At 44.1% G+C, this 25,430-nt stretch overlaps 1 protein-coding gene across 1 annotated transcript; it reads left to right on the top strand.

The window, feature by feature from the left end:
* Positions 1 to 673: 673 nt before the first annotated feature.
* Positions 674 to 24,709, top strand: LOC144484529 (uncharacterized). Its single transcript, XM_078203042.1, is given in 5 exon segments — positions 674 to 1,339; positions 1,421 to 1,736; positions 1,821 to 1,988; positions 11,227 to 11,649; positions 23,960 to 24,709. Coding segments are annotated over 5 exon segments (2,142 nt in total). The 5' UTR covers positions 674 to 749; the 3' UTR covers positions 24,605 to 24,709.
* The last annotated feature ends 721 nt before the right edge of the window (positions 24,710 to 25,430 follow it).

The following is a 25,430-nucleotide window of genomic DNA, read 5'->3' as shown; positions in this document are numbered from 1 at the left end:
TCAATCAGCCTCAATCAGCACCTTCAGGAGAATTGGGAGGGTGAATATTAGATACAGCAGAGTGAGAATGGAGGGAGAGTGTGTGGGATGGAGATTTACAGCTTTTGGGGAATGAGAGGGGAAAGAATGTTCATTAGAATCATAGAATTGCTGCATCTTATCAACCGTCCCTGAGCCTTCACAATGAATCCCACTTCTGAGGACACCCTTATCTCTGACTTGTCTGTACTGCTGGCAGTCTCACAAAGCAGCTCCCTGTGTGCTGATACGGGAGGCCCTGCTCGGCAGGTTTAATGCTCCATGACTGTGTCTTTAATGAATGCTCCATAGAAACTAGAAATGTAGATTTGAATTTCGATCGTATTCTGAATTGCGATGTTTTTTCTAAATTGACTTACAGGATATTAGACAAGGAGAAATCAGACAGAAATCTCCAACATCACATCGAGATCTGACAGAGTGACTCGATTTCTTGGGACCTGAAATCATCGGCCTTTGAATCGAGCAGGAGAAATGTTTGTTTGGCCTCTTGGCTTCAAAAGATTGTAAACATCGCTGTGACTAGAAATGCACTGAGATACACACACCCGAGTGAGTGTGTTCCAGTACACTGAGTGTGGAAAGAGCTTTAACCAGTTACACAGCCTGAAAATACATCGCAGCATTCACAGTGGGGAGAGACTGTACCCGTGTTCTGTGTGAGATTTAACTGATTGTTTAACCTGGAGAGTCACAAGGACACCCGCACCATGGAGAAACCGTGGAAATGTGGGAAGGGATTCAGGTTCCCATCTGAGCTGGAAATTCATCAACACAGTCACACTGGGGAGAGACCATTCACCTGCTCTGTGTGTGGGAAGGGATTCACTGACTTACCTAATCTGCAGAGACACCAACGAGTTCACACTGGGGAGAGGCCATTCACCTGCTCTGTGTGTGGGAAGGGATTCACTCAGTTATCCAGCCTGCAGAAACACAATCTCTCTCACACCAATGAGAGACCCTTTAAATGCTCTGACTGTGGGAGTGGTTTCAAAAGCTCTCGGGAACTGATGATCCACCAGCGCATTCACACCGAGGAGAGACCGTTCAGCTGCTCTCACTGCACAAAGACATTTAGAACATCATCCCACCTGCGGGAGCACCAACGAGTTCACACCGGGGAGAGACTGTTCACCTGCTCGGTGTGTGGGAAGGGATTCACTCATTCATCAAACCTGTGCAGACACAATCTCACTCACAGCAATGAGAGACCCTTTAAATGCTCTGACTGTGGGAGCGGATTCAAAAGCTCTCATGGACTGATGTCCCACCAGCGCATTCACACTGAGGAGAGACCGTTCAGCTGCTCTCACTGCACAAAGAGATTTAGAACTTCATCCGAACTGCGGAGACACCAGCGAGTTCACACCGCGGAGAGGCCGTTCCCCTGCTCTGTGTGTGGGAAGGGATTCAGTCAGTCATCCAGCCTGCAGAAACACAAAGCCACTCACTCCAATGAGAGACCATTTAAATGCTCTGACTGTGGGAATGGATTCAAAAGCTCTCAGGATCTGATGTCCCACCAGCGCATTCACACTGAGGAGAGACCGTTCAGCTGCTCTCACTGCACAAAGAGGTTTAGAACATCATACAGCCTGCTGAAACACCATCGAGTTCACACCGGGGAGAGACCATTCACCTGCTCGGTGTGTGGGAAGGGATTCACTACTTCATCCCACCTGCGCAGACACAAAGTCACTCACACTAATGAGAGACCGTTTAAATGCTCTGACTGTGGGAGCGGATTCAAAAGCTCTCAGGATCTGGTGTCCCACCAGCGCATTCACACTGAGGAGAGACCGTTCAGCTGCTCTCACTGCTCAAAGAGGTTTAAAAGGTCATCCAGCCTGAGGGAACATCAGCGAGTTCACACTGGGGAGAGACCATTCACCTGCTCTGTGTGTGGGAAGGGATTCACTACTTCATCCATCCTGCTGAGACACAAAGCCACTCACTCCAAGGAGAGACCCTTTAAATGCTGTGCCTGAGAGGCCGGCTTCAGAAGCTCTCAGGAACTGATGATCCCCGAGCACATTCACACCGGGGAGAGGCCGTTCAGCTGCTCTCACTGTTCAAGGAGGTTTAGAATATCATCAACACTGCTGAAACACCAGTGAGTTCACACCGGGGAGAAACCATTCACCTGCTCGGTGTGTGCGAAAGGATTTACTCAGTTATCCAGCCTGCCCAGACACAACATCATCACACCCAGGAGAGACTCTTTAAATGTGGGCGTGGCTTCAAAAGCTCTCGGGGACTCGTGTCCCACCAGTGAGTTCACACCAGGCAGAGGCTGGTCACCTGCTCTGACTGGGAAGGGATTCACTCAGTCAGCAAACTTGGTGAAACACCAGTGAGTTCACAAGTGATTACAGTTCTGGGATTATTCTTGTGAATCTTTCTTGCCCCTTCTCCAGTGCCTCTATTTCCTTTTTCTAAATGGAGATCACAAATAGAACGTAGAACAGTACAGCACAGGAACAGACCCTTCAGCTCACCATGTTGTGTCAAACATGATGCCAAATTAAACTATTCCTTTCTGCCTGCCCTTGGTCCATATTCCTCTATTCCTTGCATATTCATGTGCTTATTTAAAACCCCCTTAAACGCCCCTATCGTATCTGCCTCCACCACCACCCCTAGCAGCGCATTCCAGACACCTACCATTCTCTGTGTAAAACAACCTACCTCTCACATCTCCTTTGAACTTTCCCCGTCTCACCTTAAGTGCATGCCCCCTGGTATTAGACATATCAACTCTGAGGAAAAGATTCTACGTCTCTCATTTTAAAGACTGCTATCAGGTCTCCCCTCACCCTCCACCGCTATCGAGAAAACAACCCTCGTTTGTCAGTCGCTCACACCCTCCAATCCAGGCAGCATCCTGGGAAACCTCTTCTGCATCTTCATCAAAACCTCTGCATCCTTTCTGTAATGTGGTGACCAGAATTGAACACAATATTCTAAGTGCGGCCCAAACAAAGTTTTATAAAGCTGCAACATGACACGCTGACTCTTGTACTCAATAAAGGCCAGCATGCCATATGCCTTCTTTACCGATAAATATTTGTGTGGCTAATTTCAGGGAGCTCTGGACTTGAACCCCAAGACCTCTGTACATGAACTGTATACTTATCCTTAATATTTGATCTCCCAAAGTGCAGCACCTCACACTTGCCCGGATTAAAATCCATCTGCCATTTCTCCGCTCATATCTGCAGCTGATCTACATCCCACTGTATCCTTTGACAACCTTCTACACTATCTACAACTCCATCTAGTTTTGTGTCATCTGCAAGCTTACTAACCCACCCATCCACGTTTTCATCCAAGTTATTTATATATATCACAAATAGAGCAGGTCCCAGTACGGATCCCTGCAGAACACCACTAGTCATGGACCTCCAGTCAGAAAAACACCCTCCACCACTACTCTCTGACTTCTATGGGCAAGTCAATTCTGAATCCAAGTGGCCAAGTGACCGTGAATCCCATGCATCTTCATCTTCTGGATGAGCCGACCATGAGGGACCTTGTCGAAAGCCCCACGACCCTGAGATTAAGAGTCTCACGTTCTACCGACTGAGCTAGCCGGGCATATTATACTACATGATTATACTAATTTCAGGAGAGTGTGTTCACTTTTCTCATTTTGCAGAGAAAAGAGAAGTCATTTGCTAAATGGTCTGATAATTCCATTGCTCAATGTAACTCACTGTGTAATAGTCAGACCAAGTCGGTCTATCTCACTATCACTGATGGAATTTGTGGAGAAAATGACGAATGCTGTGGACAAAAAGACAATTTACAATAGAGGTTTTTACTGATCTTACACAGATTTTGATACAATTGACCATGGAATATTACTTAAAACAAGGGATTAGGGGAGTAGTGAATAAGTGGCTCAGAAGTTATTTGGAAAATCTCAACAATTTGTAACAGTCGATGATGTGAATCAGATTTTGTGAATATTCTGTGTGGAGTTTCACAGGGATCTGTTTTGGGCCTTAAATTGTTTATTTTATATATTAATGACATTTGGAATGTATCAAAGTTATTACAATTAGTTTTGTTTGCAGATGATGCCAATATGTTTTATTCTGGGTGGGATCTTCAAGAGCTTATTGAAATTGTTAGTGCTGAATTGGAGAAAATAAAAATATTGTTTGTCAAAAATGAATTGTGACCGACTCTGAGTGGAACGAAGTTTATGTTATTTGGTGAAGTAAATCCCTTGGTTAATATAATAAACAATGTCAACATTTACAAAAATAGAAGAGGGGTCAGACCCCTCTGATGAAGGGTCATCTAGACTCGAAACGTTGGCTCTATTCTCTCCCCACAGACAATGTCAACATTTATTTATTCATGGGATGTGGGTGTCACTGGGACAGCATTTATTGCCCATTCCTAATTGTCCTTGAACTGAGAGGGCAATTAAAGGTAACCATGTTGCTGTGGATCTGGAGTTACATGTTGGTCAGACCAGATAAGGTTGGCAGATTTGCTTCCCTAAAGGACATCAATAAACCAGATGGGCATTTATGACAATCGACAATAATTCCTAATCATCATTAGACATTTAATCCCAGATTTTCATCTAATTTATATTTCACCAGTTGCCACAATAGGATTCGAACCTGGGTCCCCAGAGCATTACCCTGAGTCTCTGGGCCACTCGTCCTGTGACACTGCCACTACACCATCGCCTCCCCAATATGGAAATATAGTTCTGGGTGTTCTCCTAGACCATATATTTTGTTGGGAACCACATATACAATATATTAAAACAAAATAATCAAAGAGTATTGAAATTCTGAGTAAGACTAAATTTATCATGGAAGCCCTACAGTGCAGAAGGAGGCCATTCGGCCCATCGAGTCTGCACCGACCACAATTCCACCCAGACCCTACCCCCATATCCCTACATATTTACCCGCTAATCCCTCAAACCTACACATCTCAGGACCCTAAGGGGCAATTTTTAGCATGGCCAATCAACCTAACCTGCACATCTTTGGACTGTGGGAGGAAACCGGAGCACCGGGAGGAAACCCACGCAGACACGAGGAGAATGTGCAAACTCCACACAGACAGTGACCCGAGCCGGGAATCGAACCCGGGACCCTGGAGCTGTGAAGCAGCAGTGCTAACCACTGTGCTACCGTGCCGCCCATATTGGATCTGCAGTCATTGCATATTTTGTATTGTTCATTTGAAATGATTCTTCAGAGGTTTGGGGAAACGTTATAAAGCATGAATATTTGGGCGACATGGCGGCACTGTGGTTAGCAGTGCTGCCTCTCAGTGCCAGGGACCCAGGTTTGATTCCTGGCTTGGGTCACTGTGTGGAGTCAGCACGTTCTCCCTGCGCCTGCGTGGATTTCCTCCGGGTGCTCCGGTTTCCTCCTACTGTCCGAAAGACGTGCTGGTTAGGTGCATTGGCCATGCTAAATTCTCCCTCAGTGTAGCTGAACAGGTGCCGGAGTGTGGTGACTGGGGGATTTTCATTAACTTCATTTCAGTGTTAATGTAAGTCTACTTGTGACACTAATAAATAAACATCAAACTTTAACTTTATTAATCCGATCTACATGTTACAGAAAAAAGCCAAATGAATAGTAATAAAGTGAATTTTCAAGAACTTAGCAACAAATTGTTTATAAAATGTCCAGGTTTTAAAGTTTAGGAAGTCAGTTGAACTGAAAACTGCAATGATTTTGGATGAAGCAAAAAATGAATCTTTGCCTGAAAATTTGCAAAGAAACTGTTGACTTTAAGGGATGATGATCATGAATTAAATAGAAAAAAACAAGTTTAAAAAATGTTATGTTTGTACAACTTTGAAGTCTGTGTATATTTCAGTTTGTGGATGAATCTTTGGAATGCTTTGGGTGAAGATTTGAAAATATGTGTAAATACAGCTTTAAAACAATGTATAAGCTTCAAATGTTAGTTTATATAAAGTCATGGAATTAAATAATGGTATTATCTATGAGTTTAATAGAAATACTATTTGAATAATCACAATAATTAGAAAATTATGTGACTGGGAAATGGGAATGATGAAGTATTTGATCTGTATTTGTGAAAAGGAGTTGAGATTTATAAGTTTATACTTTTTCCTAGTCCTTTTTGATCAGGTGTTTATTTTATTTATGGGCAGTGCAATATAGTATCTTAGTGCGGCACGGTGGCACAGTGGTTAGCACTGCTGCCTCACGGCACCAGGGACCCATGGCCAGTTCCCGGCTTGGGTGACTGTCTGTGCAGAGTCTGCATGTTCTCCCCGTGTCTGCGTGGGTTTCATCCAGGTGCTCCGGTTTCCTCCCATAGTCCAAAGGACGTGCTGGTAAGGCACATTGGCCATGCTAAATTCTCCCTCAGTCTCCCCAAACAGGCGCTGGGTTGTGGCAACTAAAGGACTTTCACAGTAACTTCATTGCAGTGTTAATGTAAGCCCGTTTGTCACACTAGTAAATAAATATACTATTATAGTGTCATGTTCAAAATAAAAAAATCAGTTCAGTGTAACATAGGTAAGGGGCCCATTAAATACTCCCACAAGAGACCTCACACCTTTACCATTTCTTATCTTGACCCAAACCGATCCTTCATCCTGATCTTTCAGGCTAAGGTGGTAGCTCTGTACTGAACTAATGTCATCGTTAATTAATGGGAGAGATCCTATCACCTTTTCCTAGCTTCCTGCCATTCCATTATGTCAAATACCCTTCAATATTTAGATCCCAGCCTAGGTCACCTTTCAACTAAGTCTCTGTAATGTCTATCAGGACACACACATTTATCTCTATCCGCGCTGACAATTCATCCTTTTTGTTATAAATGCTGTGTGCATTTTCAGAGATTCAATAATCTAATAGGGATTTAATGTGAAACCTCTTTACCAGCGAGTGGTGAGACTGTAGAACTCACTATTACAGCGAGTGGTTGAGGTGAACAGCATGAATACATTGAAGGGGAAGCTGGATACATACCTGAGGGAGAAAGGAATAGAAGGATATGCTGATGGGGGGAGATGACGAGGGGGAGGCTCATGTGGAGCATAAATACTGACACAGACCAATTGAGCCAACTGGCCTGGCCCTGTGCTGTAGACTCAATGGAACAGAGACAAATGTATTTATTTTAGATCTACCTGTAGCGTTAGGAAAAACACTATTTACTATCCAGAATAAAATAAATATCTTTCATCAGCTTTTGTGGATCATTTCAGTGGAAATGTGCTCTCCCAGGCTCAAAGAACATCAGCCCACTGGAAGCAAAGTCATGAGACCGGCCAGTCCAGCAGAAAGAAACCGTCCGACCCTCCCACTTCACCTACTGTCAGAATGAACGTGGTTCAGTTCTGGGTGTGATTAATAGCAGCAATAACAGCAGAATCCAATGCTTGTAATCGTTTGTGAATTCGCTGGTGTCTCAGCAGGTGGGATGATCGTGTGAATCCCTTTCCACATTCATTGCAGGCAAACAGCCTCTCCCCAGTGTGAAGTCGCTGGTGCGTCAGCAGGTTAGATAATCGATTGAATCCCTTCTGACACACAAAGCAGTTAAATGGCCTCTCCCCAGTGTGAACTCGCTGGTGTGAAATAAAGTTGGACGAATCACTGAATCCCTTGCCACACATTGAGCAGGTGAACGGCCTCTCCCCGGTGTGGACTCGCTGGTGTGTCTGCAGACTGGATGCCTGACTAAATTCCTTTCCACACAGAAAGCAGGTGAATGGCCTCTCCCCAGTGTGAGTTCGCTGGTGTGAAAATAGGTTGGATGAATCACTGAATCCTTTACCACACTCAAAGCAGGTGAAGGAAGCCTCCCCAGTGTGAAGTTGCTGGTGTCTCAGCAGGTTGGCGGAGTTACTGAATCCCTTCTCACACACACAGCAGGGAAATGGCCTCTCTCCGGTGTGAACTCGCTGGTGTGAATACAGGTTGGATGACTGAGCAAATCCTTTACCACACATGGAGCAGATAAATGGCCTCTCCCCAGTGTGAACTCTCTGGTGTGTCTGCAGTGTGGATGAATCGCTGAATCCCTTCTCACACACGGGGCAAGTGAATGGCCTCTCTCCATTGTGAACTCGCTGGTGTATCAGCAAGTGCGATGACTGAGTGAATCCCTTCCCACAATCAGAGCAGGTGAATGGCTTCTCCCCGGTGTGAACTCGCTGGTGTGTCAGCAAGATCGATAACCGAGTGAATCCTTTCCCACAATTGGAGCAGGTGAATGGCCTCTCCCCGGTGTGACTGCGTCGATGAATTTCCAGCACTGATGGGGAACGGAATGACTTTTCACAGTCCTCACATTTCCATGCTTTTTCCATGATCTGAGTGTCTTTCTGTCTCTCCTGCAGTTTTCACAATATGTGCACTGGAACACCGTCACTCGGGTTGCACGGGCCTCGATGCTTTTCTGTTCACACCAATGGTTCACCCAACTCAAGCAGATAAACGTTTCTTCTTCCAGATTCAAACCGATGACATTCAGCTCCCATGAATTGAGTGAATGTTAGATCTTGACATTTCTATCAGCAAATCATCTCCTTCTAATATCCTGTAAAAAGAATTTACAAAAGTCATCACTGTCAGAACAAGATAGAAATTCAGATCAGACAATTCTAGTTCCTGTGGAACATTGCAAAGGATGTCAATGTCTTTAAGAGAGAGAGAAACCTGGGCCAACCTTTCCAGAGTCTGCAGCCTCCCTGGATTCACTTTCTTTCCCTTCAGTTGCTGCAAGTCCCCAATTTCCCCCAGAATGAGAAAAGAAATGGAAAGGGGGAAACATTGATTTCCTCCCAGATGTTGCCCAGAGGAGGGAGTTTGAGTCTGAATCTGAATCAATCGAGCTTCCGCATTGTGACGTCACAATGGAGCCCTGCCTGAATCAGCAGAAACTGATAGCCAGGTTCCGCACACACAAGGACGGCCTCAACCGGGATATTGGGTTTATGTCACACTATTTCACATAAATATTTCTGCTTTTTTCCTCCTGAGTCTTTATCATGCGATCCTAGAATCAGAATTTATGTCACACTATTTGTAACTCCCACAGTTGCGTGGACCTGCAGAGTTTCACTGGCTGTCTTGTCTGGAGACAATACACATCTTTTTAGCCTGTCTTGATGCTCTCTCCACTCCCATTGTTTTGTTTCTTAAAGACTGGATTAGTTGTAAGTATTCGCATTCCAACCATTATTCATGTAAATTGAGTCTGTGTCTTTATAAGTTCTGTTTGTGAACAGAATTCCCACTCACCTGAAGAAGGGGCTCAGAGCCTCGAAAGCTTGTGTGGCTTTTGCTACCAAATAAACCTGTTGGACTTTAACCTGGTGTTGTTAAACTTCTTACTGTGTTTACCCCAGTCCAACGCCGGCATCTCCACATCATGAATCAGCCAACAGGAATCAGTCTCTTCCACAATGACGTCATGGGGTGCCAGTGCGCAGGCCCGGGCGCGCGGACACGGAAGTCCCGCCCCCACCCATTGTTCCCCTCCCCCTGCACCTCCTCCAGCCAAGGTTTCCAGGCAACCGGCTGGCGGCTCCGGCCAGAGCGAGAAGCCTCTTGGTGATCACCCCCTCCCCCCGGCCTGGGACTGCGCATGTCCAGTGGAGAGGCGACACTGCGCATGAGCGGGGCAGCCCGCCTTCTGACCTTCGTGCTGAGGTGTTGACCAATGGGAAAAGACCGGAAGGACTCTGGTCCTTCAGCCAATCGGGCTTTGTGATACTCAGATTGAGGTGCACAACAGACTGAAACTTCCTCCTGTCTCTACCATTTGTGAGTGAAACACTTTCTTTCATCCCCCTTTCCATTTCTTTTCTCATTCTGGGGGTAATTGGGGACTTGCAGCAACTGAAGGGAGAGGAAGTGAATCCAGGGAGGCTGCAGATTCTGGAAAGGTTGCCCCAGGTCTCTCTCTCTTCAAGACATTGACATCCTTTCGCTCTCTCAGTCTGACACATTTATTTGTCTGGGTAAAAGGATGGTCTCTTTCCTAATGTTCACAATTAAAGAGATGGTTTCTCCAGGATAGGCTGACATTTAAATTAAGATAGGACAGAGATACGTCTAGTCTTGTAATATGGTACAGATTAGATATATTATTTGTAACAAAATACATTAATTATTTCTAATCTTGTATTATCCTACTGTAGCTACAATATGCATTTCCAGTCAGCGTCATTACGACACAAGGTGTCCATTCAGTAATTTGAGCCTATGCTAACACTCTGTAGGACAATCCAGTCACTCCCATTCCTTCTCTACATCCCCAGTCCCCCTACAGGTTATTTCCTTCAAGTGCCCCCCCCCCCCCCCAATTTCATTCTGAAATTATTCACCTTCTCTGCTTCCATCAAGCTGGTAGGCAGAGAGTTTCAGGTCAGCAACACTAGCTGTCGAAATAAAATACTCCCTCACAGCCCTATGTATCTCTAATCATGTAATAGAGAACTGTATAATTATACATCATAGTGTTATTGGGTATGTATTAAATACAGCAGAATGTGAATAGAGAGTGTGTGGTCCAGATATTTACGGCCTTCGATAAATGAGAGAGGAATGAATGTTCCTTCGCAATTAAAATTCTGTTCTGAATTTCTAACCTGTACTGTCACTGATAACGTTTGTAAACTCTTTTACAATATATTAGGGGAGGAGATATCGCAGACAGAACTCTCAAAGCAGATAGCACATCAGGATCTGACAGAGTCACTCCATTCATCGGGAGCTGAATATCATCAATCTTGAATCTAAAAGGAGAAATGTTTGTCCTTTTTGTCTGCTGTGAAAGATTTTAACATCAGTGTGACTGGAACAGTACAGAGAATGATACCTGAGTGAGAGTGTACAATGCAGTGACTGTGAAAGGATCTTTAATCAGTTACATTGGCTGAAGCAACATCACACCATTCACAGCAGGGAGAGACTGCACACTGGTTGTATGTGTGAACGAGGCTTCAACTGATTGTCAAACCTGGAGAGACACAAGGACATTGACACCATGGAGAAACCATGGAAATGTGGGGATTGTGGGAAACGTTTTTGTTGCCCGAGTCACCTGGAAATTCATCGACGTTGTCACACAGGGGAAAGGCCGTTCACCTGCCCTGTTTGTGGGAAGGGATTCAGTAATTCATCCATTTTACAGACACACCAGTGAATTCACACTGGAGAGAGACCATTTGTCTGTCCTAATTGTGGGAAGGGATTCACCCAGTTATCCCACCTGCAGTCACACCAGCGAATTCACACTGGGGAGCGACCATTCACTTGCTCTGTGTGTGGGAAGGAATTCAGTAATTCATCCATCCTGCGGACGCACAAACGAGTTCACACTGGGGAGAAGCCATTCTCCTGTTCTGAATGTGAGAAGCAATTCAGTCATTCGTCTGACCTCAGGAAACACGAGCGAGTTCATGCCGGGCTGAGGCCGTTCATCTGCTCCCAATGCAGGAAGCGATTCAGTGATTCATCTGACCTGAGGAGACACCAGCGAGTTCACACTGGGGAGAGGCCGTTCACCTGCTCTGATTGTGGGAAGGGATTCACTCAATTATCGAACATGCGGACACACCAGCGAGTTCACAAGTGATTACAGGTGTTGGATTCTGCTGTTAATCACACTCAGGACAGAACCATGTTCATTCTGACAGTTTGGGAAGTGGGAGGGTCGGAGGGTTTCTTTCTGCTGGACTGGCCGGTCTCACAACTTTGCTTCCAGTGGGCTAAATTTCTTTGAGCCTGAGAGAGTACATTTCCACCGAAAGGATTCACAAATGCTGTTGAAAAACATTTATTTTATCCTCGGTGGTAAATAATGTTTTTCCCATCACTACAGGTAGATCGAAAGTAAATACAGAAAGAACTGGAAAAACACAGCAGGTCTGGCAGCATCCGTGGAGAGAGAAACAGAGTTAACGTTTCATGTCCAATGTAACTCTACCTCAGAACTAAAGAGAGGGAGAAATGTGATGGGTTTGATTCTGTGAGAAATGGAGGAGGGTCAGGTGGAACAAAATGGAAAGTTAGGGATTGGTTAGAGGTCGGATGAGAATAAATGACAAAAACATCCTGGAACAAAAGGCAAAGGGAGAGGTAATGGTTGTGGTAAAGGAACTGTTTGGGAGAATGAACTCAGAAGAATCATTCAACACTTAAGCCTGATTGAATCGACAAACAGTTAATTGAGTATTTATTCTGGGGATGAAGGGGATGACAAATGAGGAGAGATTAAGCAGTTTGGACTATACTCGCTGGAGTTTAGAAGGATGAGCGGGATCTAATCGAAGGACATAAAATGTTAAAAGCGATTGATAAAGTAAATGTAGAGCAAATGTTTCCTCTTATGGGACAATCTAGAACAAGAGGTCACAGGTATAGGTTGCGAGGCTATAGATTTAAAACTGAGATGAGGAGCTTCTCAGAGGATGGTGAATTTGTGGAACTCGCTGCCACATAGCGAGGTGGTGTCTGAATCATTGAATTGTTTCAAGAGGAAGATAGACATATTTCTGATAAAAAGAAAGGGAAAGATGGATATGGGGAACAGGTGGGGAAGTGGATTTGAGACCAGGGAGAGATCAGCCATGATCTGATTGAAAGGCGGAGCAGGCTCGAAGGGCTGAACTTGCCTCCTTCTGCTCCTAATTTTGGTCCCCTTACTTGCGAAAGGATTGGCCTTGGAGGGAGTGCAGAGAAGGTTCACCAGGTTGATACCGGAGTTGAGGGGTGTAAATTATGAGGAGAGATTGAGCAGATTGGGTTTGTACTCGTTACAATACGATCCGTTCCCTAATGCTATTATTTACAATCAAATGATAATGACATCTTAACGCTTGATGTTTCTAAATTGCTGCAGGTGTCATTGCTGCAGACTCGATCTCACAGGAGCCGGTGATAGCGGTGGAGTTTGAAGGAGACTCGGTGCCCTTTAAGTTCAACTGCTCAGCAGCTGGTGCATATTACATTCAATTGTACCGCCAGGACTGGGAGAAGCCCCCACCTCCAATTATGGAGATATTTCCAGTGCCGAGGACGTGGGGCCCCGATTTTCTGTATCTATCGAAAGATTGAAAAGCAAGGGGAAGTTCACCACCCGTGAGCTGTGGCTGTCTGACAGTGCGGTGTATTGCTGGGGACTGAGAAACAGTGACAGAAACCAGAGGGCGCCTCGTATAAATAAAACTGCCGCAGAGTGACAGGGTGAATGGAGCAGCGAATGGTAAAATTCTTTAAACGCAGCATGATTCACTCTGTGGTCCCTGTTTACATTTTCAGTATTGCTGATATTCACAACAGGAGAGGCGACCCCACAGCCTGAGCCGCCTCGCGGAAATGCCCTCCGTGCCTTTTTCTCCCGCGCGGAGGCGTTTCCTGTGCGGGCTGCTGCTGCACACCTTCCACTACCGCCTCCTCGCCTGTCGCCCGGATACACCTTGGCGGGCCTTGTTGCCGCCGGGCGGCGGAGGTCCCCGCTGGAGGTCCCTCTACGGAGGGATCTCCCCCAATTACATCGGGGATCTGGGGTGGAGGGTGATGCATGCAGCAGTTCCGCACAACCGTAGGATTCACTGGTTCACGGGCTCCGAAGACTGCCCTTTCTGCGGCCTTGTGGAGTCCGTGGACCATGTCTGTGTTTTGTGTCTTAGGCTGCACTCCCTTTATGTTTTTCTAAAGAACCTTTTGTTGATGTTTTGTCTGCACTTCAGTCCCACGCTCCTGATCTATGGACACCCGGTGCGGAGAGGGGAGGGTCGGGATGTCGACCTCCTCGTGTACCTGCTCCTGGGCCTGGCGAAACGTGCCATTTACCGGTCCAGGCAGCGGGCGATCGAGGGGGCCGTCCATCCTGACTGTCTTCCCCTCTACCGCGGCTACGTTCGCGGCCAGGTGTCCCTGGAGAGGGAGCATGCGGTGTCCACGGGCGAGGTTGACGCTTTCCGCGCCCGCTGGGCACCGCAGGGGTTGGGGTGCATTATTGACCCTAATAATCACATTTTAATTTGATGTTTTTAAGTTTCCTTTGTGCTTTGATTTCTGTTCGGGCTGTTCCCCCTCCTTTTTGGGGAGCTGCCCCTTTTACTTTGTCCTGATTTAATCTGAGTTTGTTTATTTGGTTTGGTTTGACCTAAAAAGAGGACAACAGGAGAGTCGATGGCTTTGTGGTATTCGCGCGAGGTTATTCAGAAACTCAGCTAATGTTGTGCGGACCAGATTCAATGAAAACAATATCTACAATTAACAATCTACTGATGACCATGAAACCATTGTCGGAAAAAACAATCTTGTTCAATAATGTACTTAAGGGAAGGAAACCTGCCGTCCTTACCTGGTCCGGCCTACGTGTGACTCCAGAGGCACAGCAATGTGGTTGGCTCTCAACTCGTGATGGGGAATAAATGCTGGCCAACCAGTGGCACCCATGTCCCACACACAGAAAAAGGAAATCACTGGAATCACTGTTGAAACTGTCCTGATAATAAGGCTAATGGACATATTGAGGAAAAGCAATGATATAATTATTTAGCCTTCCTTAACTTCCGTGTCACAATAAGAAAATAAGCATTTTTTTGTAGAATGTCAATTATTGAGCATGTTCAAAAAATTCAGTAGCTTCATGGAGCATCATCTCATCAAGGGCCATGCAGATAGCGCGGGAAAGTGGCGTTCAGGCTGATCAGCCCCGATCTAACTGAATGGCGACACCAAATCGAAGGACCGAATGGCCGACTGCTGCTCCCATGTTCTTTTACCCGATTTTTCGATATTCCTCCCCAAGTAAATCGCTAAATCTGGAAGTTCTCGCAGTAGGATAGTGACTTTACTGTTAGTCTGTTTCCTGTCCGTTCTCTCACCACCTGGGCGTCACACAGCACCACTCGGGACAGTTGAAATACTGTGTCCAGTTCTGGTCGCTCTACTATTAAACTAGAAAGAGTGCAGAATGAATGCTTTAGGATGAACGCTTTAAACATTTGACGTTCAAGATAAGTTAATAAATTGAAAGTGACGGTTTTCTTCTTAAATTGACTGACATGGGCTTTCAGTCTAAACACAGTGCAGTTGAACATTGCAGATAGCCGATTTGCTGGAGCGTGTAGTCTTCTGTTTCTGTGGTGCTGTGGTTATCACGTTTACCTCACACGCGAAAAGTCAACGGTTCGAAACCGGCCAGAAGTACTGTTGGATTTATCTCGCTGAGCGTGAGCTAAATCTGCAGAATTTAAGTTCGTTGCTCCATATTATGTGAATCTCCATGTTACGTCAGCTAAAATGCTTTTCGGAAAATCAGAATTGCTGTATTTTAGGATGCAAAAGCAGGAAATAAATGTATGTACTGCTTATACACATATTCGCAACTCGTTCAGTCCACAATAGAATTTAATGGGTTCAGAGATGCAGACTAACATAGTTAATTACCATCTGAAACACGTCTATTAGTATTATGTGCTCATAAAGACAGACACAAGTGAAACTGTAACTGGACTAGAGGAAATGGCGCACATTTCCCAGCAGCATCTTTTTAAAATTGTTCTTCATGATAAAGAAATGGGAAAAACCACTCAGACAGATGAGGAAATCGAGAATCAGTGGGGACCTCCTAGAGATGAACGAGATTTCGGCGCCAGAATGTTTCACACGCGGAATAAAGAGGCATCAAGTATAACGAACAGATCATTCTTAATTCTCTTCCCTTGAAATGAATTTGATTTTGTTTGAAAGATGAGTGTGGTCATTCTCAGATAAGCACCATGGGATGTGTATTACCCAGTGACTCGATTTCTTTTGTTTGTTAGTCATGTTTGCAATTGAATGTTGTATATTTCAGAGAGGTTCAATTCAGAATGAGGGCATCTGTGTTAAATAAAAGTATTGAAATTAAATGTTGAATAACTACAAATGCAGGATATAACTGGTTGAACGTATTCTACGAAGATGAGATGATTGAGCAGAAATCATTGCTCCCTTTGACATTTGACAGACGAACGCTTTTTAAGTTTTGAAGTTCAAGATAAATTGAGATATCAGGTTGAAAGTAACGGATTTGTTCTTGTATTGGTCCTTCAATCTTACCGTCTGAACCGGCAGCAACACAGTGGAGTGAAATATTGTAGTCAAGCCAATTAGCGAGTCGGTGCTGTCTCTTGTTCCTGTAACATAGTGGTTATCACGTTCGCCTAACACGCGAAAGGTCCCCGATCTGAAAACGGGCAGAAACATTCATTAGCTTTTCTCATGAAGGGTGAGTGAAATCTGAATGATTTCAGTTGGTTGCTGAACATTATCCGAATCTCGATGTTAAAGCCACGTTATCTTTGCTCTGACCTCGGCCTCAAATGCTTTCTGTAAAATAAGAAATGCTGATTTTTTTTGACGCATTGAGAGGAAAGAAACGTTTCGTTTTGACACTCTGCACATGTTAGCATTTCGTTCGGTCTCCAGTAGAATTTAATGGGTTTATAGGCGCAGACTAACATAGTTAATTACCATCTGAAACATGTCTAATAGTAGTGTGTGCTCAAAAAGACAGACACAAGTGATACTGTAAGTGAACTACAGGAAATAGCACACATTTCCCAGAAGAATATTTTTAAAATCAAAATAAATAAATAACAAAGAATTAGGAATAACCACTCAGACAGATGAGGAAATCGAGACTCACTGCGGATTTACGGGACATTCCTACAGATGGCCGGAGTTTATGCACCTGAATGTTTCACACTCATAATAACAAGCCTCAAGTATAACTAACAGATAATTCTTCTATCTCTTCCATTTAAATATAGATGACTTTGTTTAAAAACTGACTGTGGTGAATCTCAAAGAAGCACTATGGGATTTGTATTACCCGGTGACTCGATTCCATCTGTTGGTCAGTCATGTTTGCAATTCAATGATGTTCAATTTCAGAGCTATTCAATTCATAATGAAGACGCATGTGTTAAATAATGTATTGATATTAAATATTAGAAACATAGATAGAAACATAGAAAACTACAGCACAAAACAGGCCCTTCGGCCCCACAAGTTGTGCCGAACATATCCCTACCTTTTAGGCCTACCTATAACCCTCCATCCCATTAAGTCCCATATACTCATCCAGGAGTCTCTTAAAAGACCCAAACAAAATACCCTATTTAATAACGAAAAAATACTGAGTACAATTGGTTGGAATTATTCGAAAGACAATGAGAATGATGCATTAATGATTGAGCAGAAATCATTGCTTCCTTAGCCATTTGCCGGGCGAACGTTTTTTAATTTTGAAGGACAAGATAAGTTGCGATATCAGGTAGAAAGTAACGGATGTCTTCTTGGATTAAGTGACATGGACTCTCAACCTAAACATCAGAACCTGCAGCATGACAGTGGAGCTGAATATTGTAATCAGGCCATTTGATGACGCTGTGCTGTCCTTTGTTTCTGTAATGTCGTGGTTATCAATTTCGCTCAACACGCGAAATGTCTCCGCTTCGATGCCAGGTAGAAACATTCGTTAAGCTTTCTCCTGTAGGGTGAGGGAAGTCTGTCTGATTTCAGTTTGTTGCTGAACATTATCCGTAATCTCAGTGTTACAGCCATGTTATCTTTGCTCTGACATCGGCCTCAAATGCTTCCCCCAAAATCACAAATGCTGACGCTCCTATTTTGGCACCGTTCACAGGTTAGCATCTCGTTCAGTCTGCAACACAATTTAATGGGTTTATAGGTGCAGACTAACATAGTTAATCACCATCTGAAACATGTCTAACAGTATTGTGTGCTCAAAAGACGGACACAAGTGAAACTGTAACTGAAGTAGAGGAAATGGCACACATTGCCCAGAAGCATCTTTTTATTTGCATATATATTTATTTTTGCAATCTTTTAAGTTAAGAGCTACAACGAAAGGTGAGGAATTTTCTTGTGCAATTCTTTTCTAATAACAAGTAACGAATGCGATAATTGGGTCGCAGCATTTTAACACGAGTGCTGAGTGTTCAGACATAGTTTCTCTGCTTCCTCCTGCACCATCTGACCGCGCCATTGCTCTGTGCCGGGCTTGGGTTTGGCAATTACCCCACCCCTTCCCTCTTCACACCACTTGTTCCAAAAGGCAAATATTCAGGCAGCTTCATTGCACGTTGCTGAAGGTGCAAAAGAAGAACGAAAATTAAATTCAACGAGAGAAACTGAGAGAGGAAACAGGACTGAAATTGAGGAGCAAAGGGAGATGGTACAGACACAAATAATAAAAGGAAGAATGAATATTATAGAGGAAACAATCATGTGGTGATTCTCAAAAAATGTCAGCCGTTTTGTTTAAGTTTTAGTTTGTTTGTTTTGTGATGCATATTCCCTAATTATGGGCGATTATGGCCAGATTAGCATTAGTCGTCCATCGCTATCTTGACCCACCATCGTGTAAATGGTGACGGTGCTGTTCTGGAGATATTTTCAGGATTTTGAGCGAGAGACAACAAGAGGAACGGCGCTTGTGCTGGAGTTAGAATTGAGTGCGGCTTATGGAATCGCTGGATAACATAGGCAGGAAGTAGGGCCTTTGGGAAAGTGTGTCTGTACTTCCAGTTTGCAACGCTGTACAATCAAGTCAACTACATCTCCATTGCCTATGGAGCTGCACTTTTTCATTTTCAAACATATATTGAATCACATTTTATTTAATCTTCCTCTACCACGCTTCTGGGCAGTGTTTTCAAGATGATCACAACTCGATTTGAAAATTATGGCAAATCCAAGCCCCCCTCCAGAAATTTTTGATCAATTACCTATAATTCGTAAGCCCTCATCGGCATTCCTGATGACAGTGGAAATAATTTCCTAATATCTACATCCAGAGATAAACTCTCATAAATCTGGTCACTTCCATGACAATTCCTCTTAACAGCCTTCTTTCCAAGGAAATCAATTCAGTTTATCTGCTCACTCTGCAACACCTTGGCACAATTGTGACAGATAATAAGAATGGGTATCCTGAATGAGCAATTTTACTCTACAAGTGTCGCACGGTGGTCGATGCCATCAAATAACTCTCCTGTTATGTCGTGTTTTGTCAGGTTTCTTGTGTGGGCTCGTGTGGTTGTGAAGCATTGTGATCCTCAATCCGCAGATATAGAGGGCGCTGTCTTTCGTCTCCACTGCAGAAATTGCAAAGGGAAAATCTGATATTGACTGAAACGACGAGCATCGAATTTTCTTTTGAAAAACTCGGCATCACAGCGTCTGAAGTTATCCGATACAATATAAAATAGAGTGGCTGTTTCGGTTACAGCATGTACCCATAGCGACCCGGTTCAACAGAACTGGAGTTATGATTACAGTTCAATTCCAGATTAGCTCCCGCAGTAGCCTTCAATTCATGTTGCCCCTATGTGACCGAACTCTCTTAGATTTGACCAGTGAGATAATATATTAAACATCAGGTGACCTTATTGATTACTTGCATTCCCTCCAACATAAGGAACACCAATCAAAATCTAAATATGACACATCAGATAAAGAAAAACGTCCCGATATTTACATATTACAAGGGGCAGAATGACAGAATGTTCACATGTTCCAGAATATAAATAAGAATGGACATCAGGAAGAGCTCAACAGGCATCATCTCTAAACTGCTGTCAAGGTATTACAGCAGCTCACGTGAATGTTTTCTTCACCACGTGCAGAAATTGAAGTTGTTTTTATTCCTTGGGACACGATCAACCAATTGATGCCCTGAAAGTTGCTCAGCTACAAACAGCAGATATGTTCACGTGAGAGTGAGCAAAAAACAAACACAGTTACCGTCAGTCCAGTTGAACAGCAAAGAACGCTTTAAGTGCGTGTTTACGTCACGGTCTAGTACAGGACTCGTGACACACAACCCAGTGCTTTATAAATAGCTACATGACCCTGCTGCATTTCAACGAAATGCACGGTGCCTTGCGGCAATAACTAAGACAGGCCGTGTGTAATATGAACTGTAACAAGGGATAATATATTTTAAGCAGAGCCATATTCTTATTGAGACATTGCATTATGATATAAGCATGGATGTTGTACACTGCAGCAAAAACTGACACAGAGATTAGTGGAATGTAAACGAAGACATAGTTTAGCTTTGGTGTAATTGACACAGCCAAAGACGAAGTTTAAACACTGACAGGACATTTTCGAATAGAAAAAGATATATTTATCAGTGCGGCAATAGCTAATAGATAGACCAGTGCGACATAAAACTGGAACTGGTCTATCACCATAATAACTGAGTCAGGGGTTCGCCTAATATGATGAAAAACACTTTCGGTTTGAACATAAACAAAGGGATTGTCTTGTCTGCAATAAGTGAGTCAGATTCTATCACAACATGAGCAAGAATGTGCTTTGAAACAGGACACAAAAAAACAGCATGGTCATGGTGCAGTATAACAGATAGAGAGACACGGTGCAATGATAACAAAGCCAGATCATCCCAAGCAATACATCTCGAGGTAAGGCTTGGTATAATACAAATGAAAACATGCTCTACTGTCGCACAAGCAGAGGCAAGGCCTAGCCTTTCATAAACTGAAGCATATTCGAATGCAGTCATATATAAGGTATGATAATTCAAACAGAGGCAACCCGGCTACAGCAATGAGTGAAACAGGGTGAGTGTAAATATAAAAAGTTGAATACTGTAATTTCCTATACCGAACAGTACCTGGTGTAATGTAAACAGGTTGGTGTATTATGAGCCTGGTGTAACTGTACCTGGACAGGGTCACAAGTATGATGAACAGTTGCTCGATGTGGACCACTAATAAACAATACATGGACAAGAGTAATACATGAAAAGTCACGTTCGAGAACAATATAAACAGGAGCAGCGTCCACTATCATATCAACCTCGATGTCGCTGAGTGCTTGAATAAGCGAATCAGGCCCTTCTGCCATTATGCTGAAGCACAAATCAATGCATTAATATCTAAGATCGGGCTGACAGTAATGTCAACAGAGATATGCCCAACTGCAGCAATATCTGACGCCGACTCTTCCCTCACGCAAGCAAAAACGTTGTCGTGGAAAAAAATGAAAGAGGGAATATCGGACTTTACTTGGAGACATATTTCAGAGTAGAAATGAATTAGGTAGACGCTGAGGCAAGCACGGCTTGAGACACAGTCCAGGTCAATAAAAAAAACTGATATGCAATCAAGTTCAGCAATTACTGATTCCAGATCGAGTGTAACACAAAGAACAGACTTGATCAAGTAAAAATGAAATGGGAAGTGATATTTTGTAGTTTGCAACGAACAGATAGAGAATGAGATTTACAAAGAACTATAATCAATTACAGTAATAAATGAAGCAGGCCCTGCTGTGATATGAGCAGAAGCTGAAGCTCTTACTGTGACAAGAGAGAGTTTAGCGCAATATCAAGAGAAACATGGTCTAGTGTAAAGCAAATAGAGACATTGGCAAGTGCAGTAAAAACAGGGAGAGGATCTCCATTAAAATAATTACATGCTGCAGTGTATTTTTAACGAAAAGATCTCCTGTAATAGAAGATAATGTCTGGTTCCACTGACAGCTGGTGGACGCAAAATTCAATGACATCAGATTGCAGACGCCATAAAATTAGCTGGTGTCTTTGATTAGCCTGAGGAGGACGCTAAGAGTGTGGAAATGAGGAGAGACAGGTTAAATGCATGAACAGGATATTTTGAATTGTGAGAGATGGGAACGTAGTTGCTAATGTACAGGCACAGCAAGCAATTGGGAGATCAAATTGTATGTTCGACTTTAATAAAAGCAATAGATTGATTGACTTTTTTAATTTCTTAGTTTCATAAGTAGGCTTACATTAACACTGCAATAAAGTTTCTGTGAAATCCCCTGGTCGCCACATTCCGGCGCCTGTTCGGCTACACTGAGGGAGAATTTAGCATGGCCAATGCACCTAACTAGCACATCTTTCACTGTGGAAGGAAACTGGAGCAAGCGTAGGAAACCCACGGAGACATGACGAGAACGTGCACACTCCACTCAGACAGTGACCCAAACCGGGAATCAAATCCCCGGCACTGTGAGGCAGCAATGTCTAGCACTGTGCCATAACGTTGTCCGATAGAAAGATAGATAGACAGGTAGAGAGACAAACAGAGACACAGACAGGCAGATAGATAGGTAGATAGATAGACAGACGGACAGACAGATAGATAGACAGACAGACGGATGGACGGATGGATGGATGGATGGATGGATGGATGGGTAATGCCGGTGGTTCTCCTGACCAGCTTCAAAGCAGCTTCTGTCGACTTTCAGAGATGGTAGACTTGGGCGAAGGTTGAAAGTATTTTTAAGTGGTGACAGCGAATCTATCGATCTTACTGTCGGACACTGTAGAAGATTACAGCACATCGAGAATCAATGAAGGAAGATACAATGAGCCTGTTCAATCCCTGACTCGACATGCAGACTGAGGAGACAAGTCCACGGGCTTGAAAAGTGATAGCAACACAGCCAATATTCCTTAAATATGTTATTGAAATGTGCAAAGTACACAGTCCGTGTAGTTTAATAGAACAAGATATTATTTCGGTTTGTTAAGAAGTTGCGAGCACATTTCTTCCAGAATGTCCAGCATAATCGGCCCTGCTCGAAGCAGAAGCAGTTTGTATTATTATCCCGTGCCATACTTGCGGTGGGATGTTTTGGCAGGTACCACATAGAGGAAGATTTACGCTATCGCTCTTTCTCTGCTTTTATGGGACAGTAAGAAGTTTAACAACACCAGGTTAAAGTCCAACAGGTTTATTTTGTAGCAAAAGCCACACAAGCTTTCGGAGCTGCAAGCCCCTTCTTCAGGTGAGTGGGAATTCTGTTCACAAACAGAGCACTTTATGGGACAGTGCAGAGTGGACTTAATTTTGAATCTACACCGGATATTCATTGTTATTATTGGACGCAAATTGAAATTATTTGGAAACCATTTGTATTCCTACGTTTCTTTATTTGGTTTCGTGTCCGGAGAACAAACTTTCTGATAAATAATGGCCATTCCAATCTCCATCTGCTTAAACAATTATTCCTGCATCACAACATCGACGACATCTGGGCCACATCTGGGAGGAAATCAATGTTTCCCCCTTTCCATTTCTTTTCTCATTCTGGGGGAAATTGGGGACTTGCAGCAACTGAAGGGAAAGGAAGTGAATCCAGGGAGCTGCAGACTCTGAAAAGGTTGGCCCAGGTTTCTCTCTCTCTTAAAGACATTGACATCCTTTGCAATGTTCCACAGGAACTAGAATTGTCTGATTTGAATTTCTACCTTGTTCTGACAGCGATGACTTTTGTAAATTCTTTTTACAGGATATTAGAAGGAGTTGATTTGCTGATAGAAATGTCAAGATCTAACATTCACTCAATTCATGGGAGCTGAATGTCATCGGTTTGAATCTGGAAGAAGAAACGTTTATCTGCTTGAGTTGGGTGAACCATTGGTGTGAACAGAAAAGCATCGAGGCCCGTGCAACCCGAGTGACGGTGTTCCAGTGCACGTATTGTGAAAACTGCAGGAGAGACAGAAAGACACTCAGATCATGGAAAAACCATGGAAATGTGGGGACTGTGAAAAGTCATTCCGTTCCCCATCGGTGCTGGAAATTCATTGACGCAGTCACACCGGGGAGAGGCCATTCACCTGCTCCAATTGTGGGAAAGGATTCACTCGGTTATCGATCTTGCTGACACACCAGCGAGTTCACACCGGGGAGAAGCCATTCACCTGCTCTGATTGTGGGAAGGGATTCACTCAATTATCGCACTTGCTGATACACCAGCGAGTTCACAATGGAGAGAGGCCATTCACTTGCCCCGTGTGTGAGAAGGGATTCAGCGATTCATCCACACTGCAGACACACCAGAGAGTTCACACTGGGGAGAGGCCATTTATCTGTTCCATGTGTGGTAAAGGATTTGCTCAGGCATCCAACCTGTATTCACACCAGCGAGTTCACACCGGAGAGAGGCCATTTCCCTGCTCTGTGTGCGGGAAGGGATTCAGTAACTCCGCCAACCTGCTGAGACACCAGCAACTTCATACTGGGGAGGCTTCCTTCACCTGCTTTGAGTGTGGTAAAGGATTCAGTGATTCATCCAACCTGTTTTCGCACCAGCGAACTCACACTGGGGAGAGGCCATTCACCTGCTTTCTGTGTGGAAAGGGATTTAGCCAGGCATCCAGCCTGCAGACACACCAGCGAGTCCACACCGGGGAGAGGCCGTTCACCTGCTCAGTGTGCGGCAAGGGATTCAGTGATTCATCCAACCTGATTTCACACCAGCGAGTTCACACTGGGGAGAGGCCATTTAACTGCTTTGTGTGTCAGAAGGGATTCAGTCGATTATCTAACCTGCTGACGCACCAGCGACTTCACACTGGGGAGAGGCCGTTTGCCTGCAATGAATGTGGAAAGGGATTCACACGATCATCCCACCTGCTGAGACACCAGCAAGTTCATAAGCGATTACAAGCATTGGATTCTGCTGTTAATCACACCCAGGACTGAACCACGTTCATTCTGACAGTAGGTGAAGTGGGAGGGTCGGAGGGTTTCTTTCTGCTGGACTGGCCGATCTCACAACTTTGTTTCCAGTGGGCTGATGCTCTTTGAGCCTGGGAGAGCACATTTCCACTGAAATGATCCACAAAAACTGGTGAAGGATGTTTATTTAATCCTGGATCATAAATAATGTTTTTCTTACCACCAAAGGTCGATGTAAAATAAATACATTTGTCTCTGTTCCATTGAGTCTACAGCACAGGGCCAGGCCAGTCGGCCCAAATGGTCTGTGTCAGTATTTATGCTCCACATGAGCCTCCACCCACCCCTCTTCATCTCCCCCCATCAGCATATCCTTCTATTCCTTTCTCCCTCATGTATGTATCTAGCTTCCCCTTCAATGTATTCATGCTATTCACCTCAACTGTGGTAGTGAGTTCTACAGTCTCACCACTCGCTGGTAAAGAGGTTTCACATTAAATCCCTATTAGATTATTGAATCTCTGAAAATGCACACAGCATTTGTAACAAAAAGGATGAATTGTCAGCGCGGATAGAGATAAATGTGTGTGTCCTGAGAGACATTACAGAGACTTAGCTGAAAGGTCACGGAGGCTGGGATCTAAATATTGAAGGGTATTTGACATAATGGAATGGCAGGAAGCTAGGAAAAGGTGACAGGATCTCTCCCATTAATTAACGATGACATTAGTTCAGTACAGAGCTACCACCTTAGCCTGAAAGATCAGGATGAAGGATCGGTTTGGGTCGAGATAAGAAATGGTAAAGGTCTCTTGTGGGAGTATTTAATGGGCCCCTTACCTAAGTTACA

The sequence above is a fragment of the Mustelus asterias genome, unplaced genomic scaffold, assembly GCF_964213995.1.
Source record: "Mustelus asterias unplaced genomic scaffold, sMusAst1.hap1.1 HAP1_SCAFFOLD_114, whole genome shotgun sequence".
NCBI lineage: Eukaryota > Metazoa > Chordata > Chondrichthyes > Carcharhiniformes > Triakidae > Mustelus > Mustelus asterias.
This window is presented reverse-complemented; position numbering and strand designations above follow the sequence as displayed.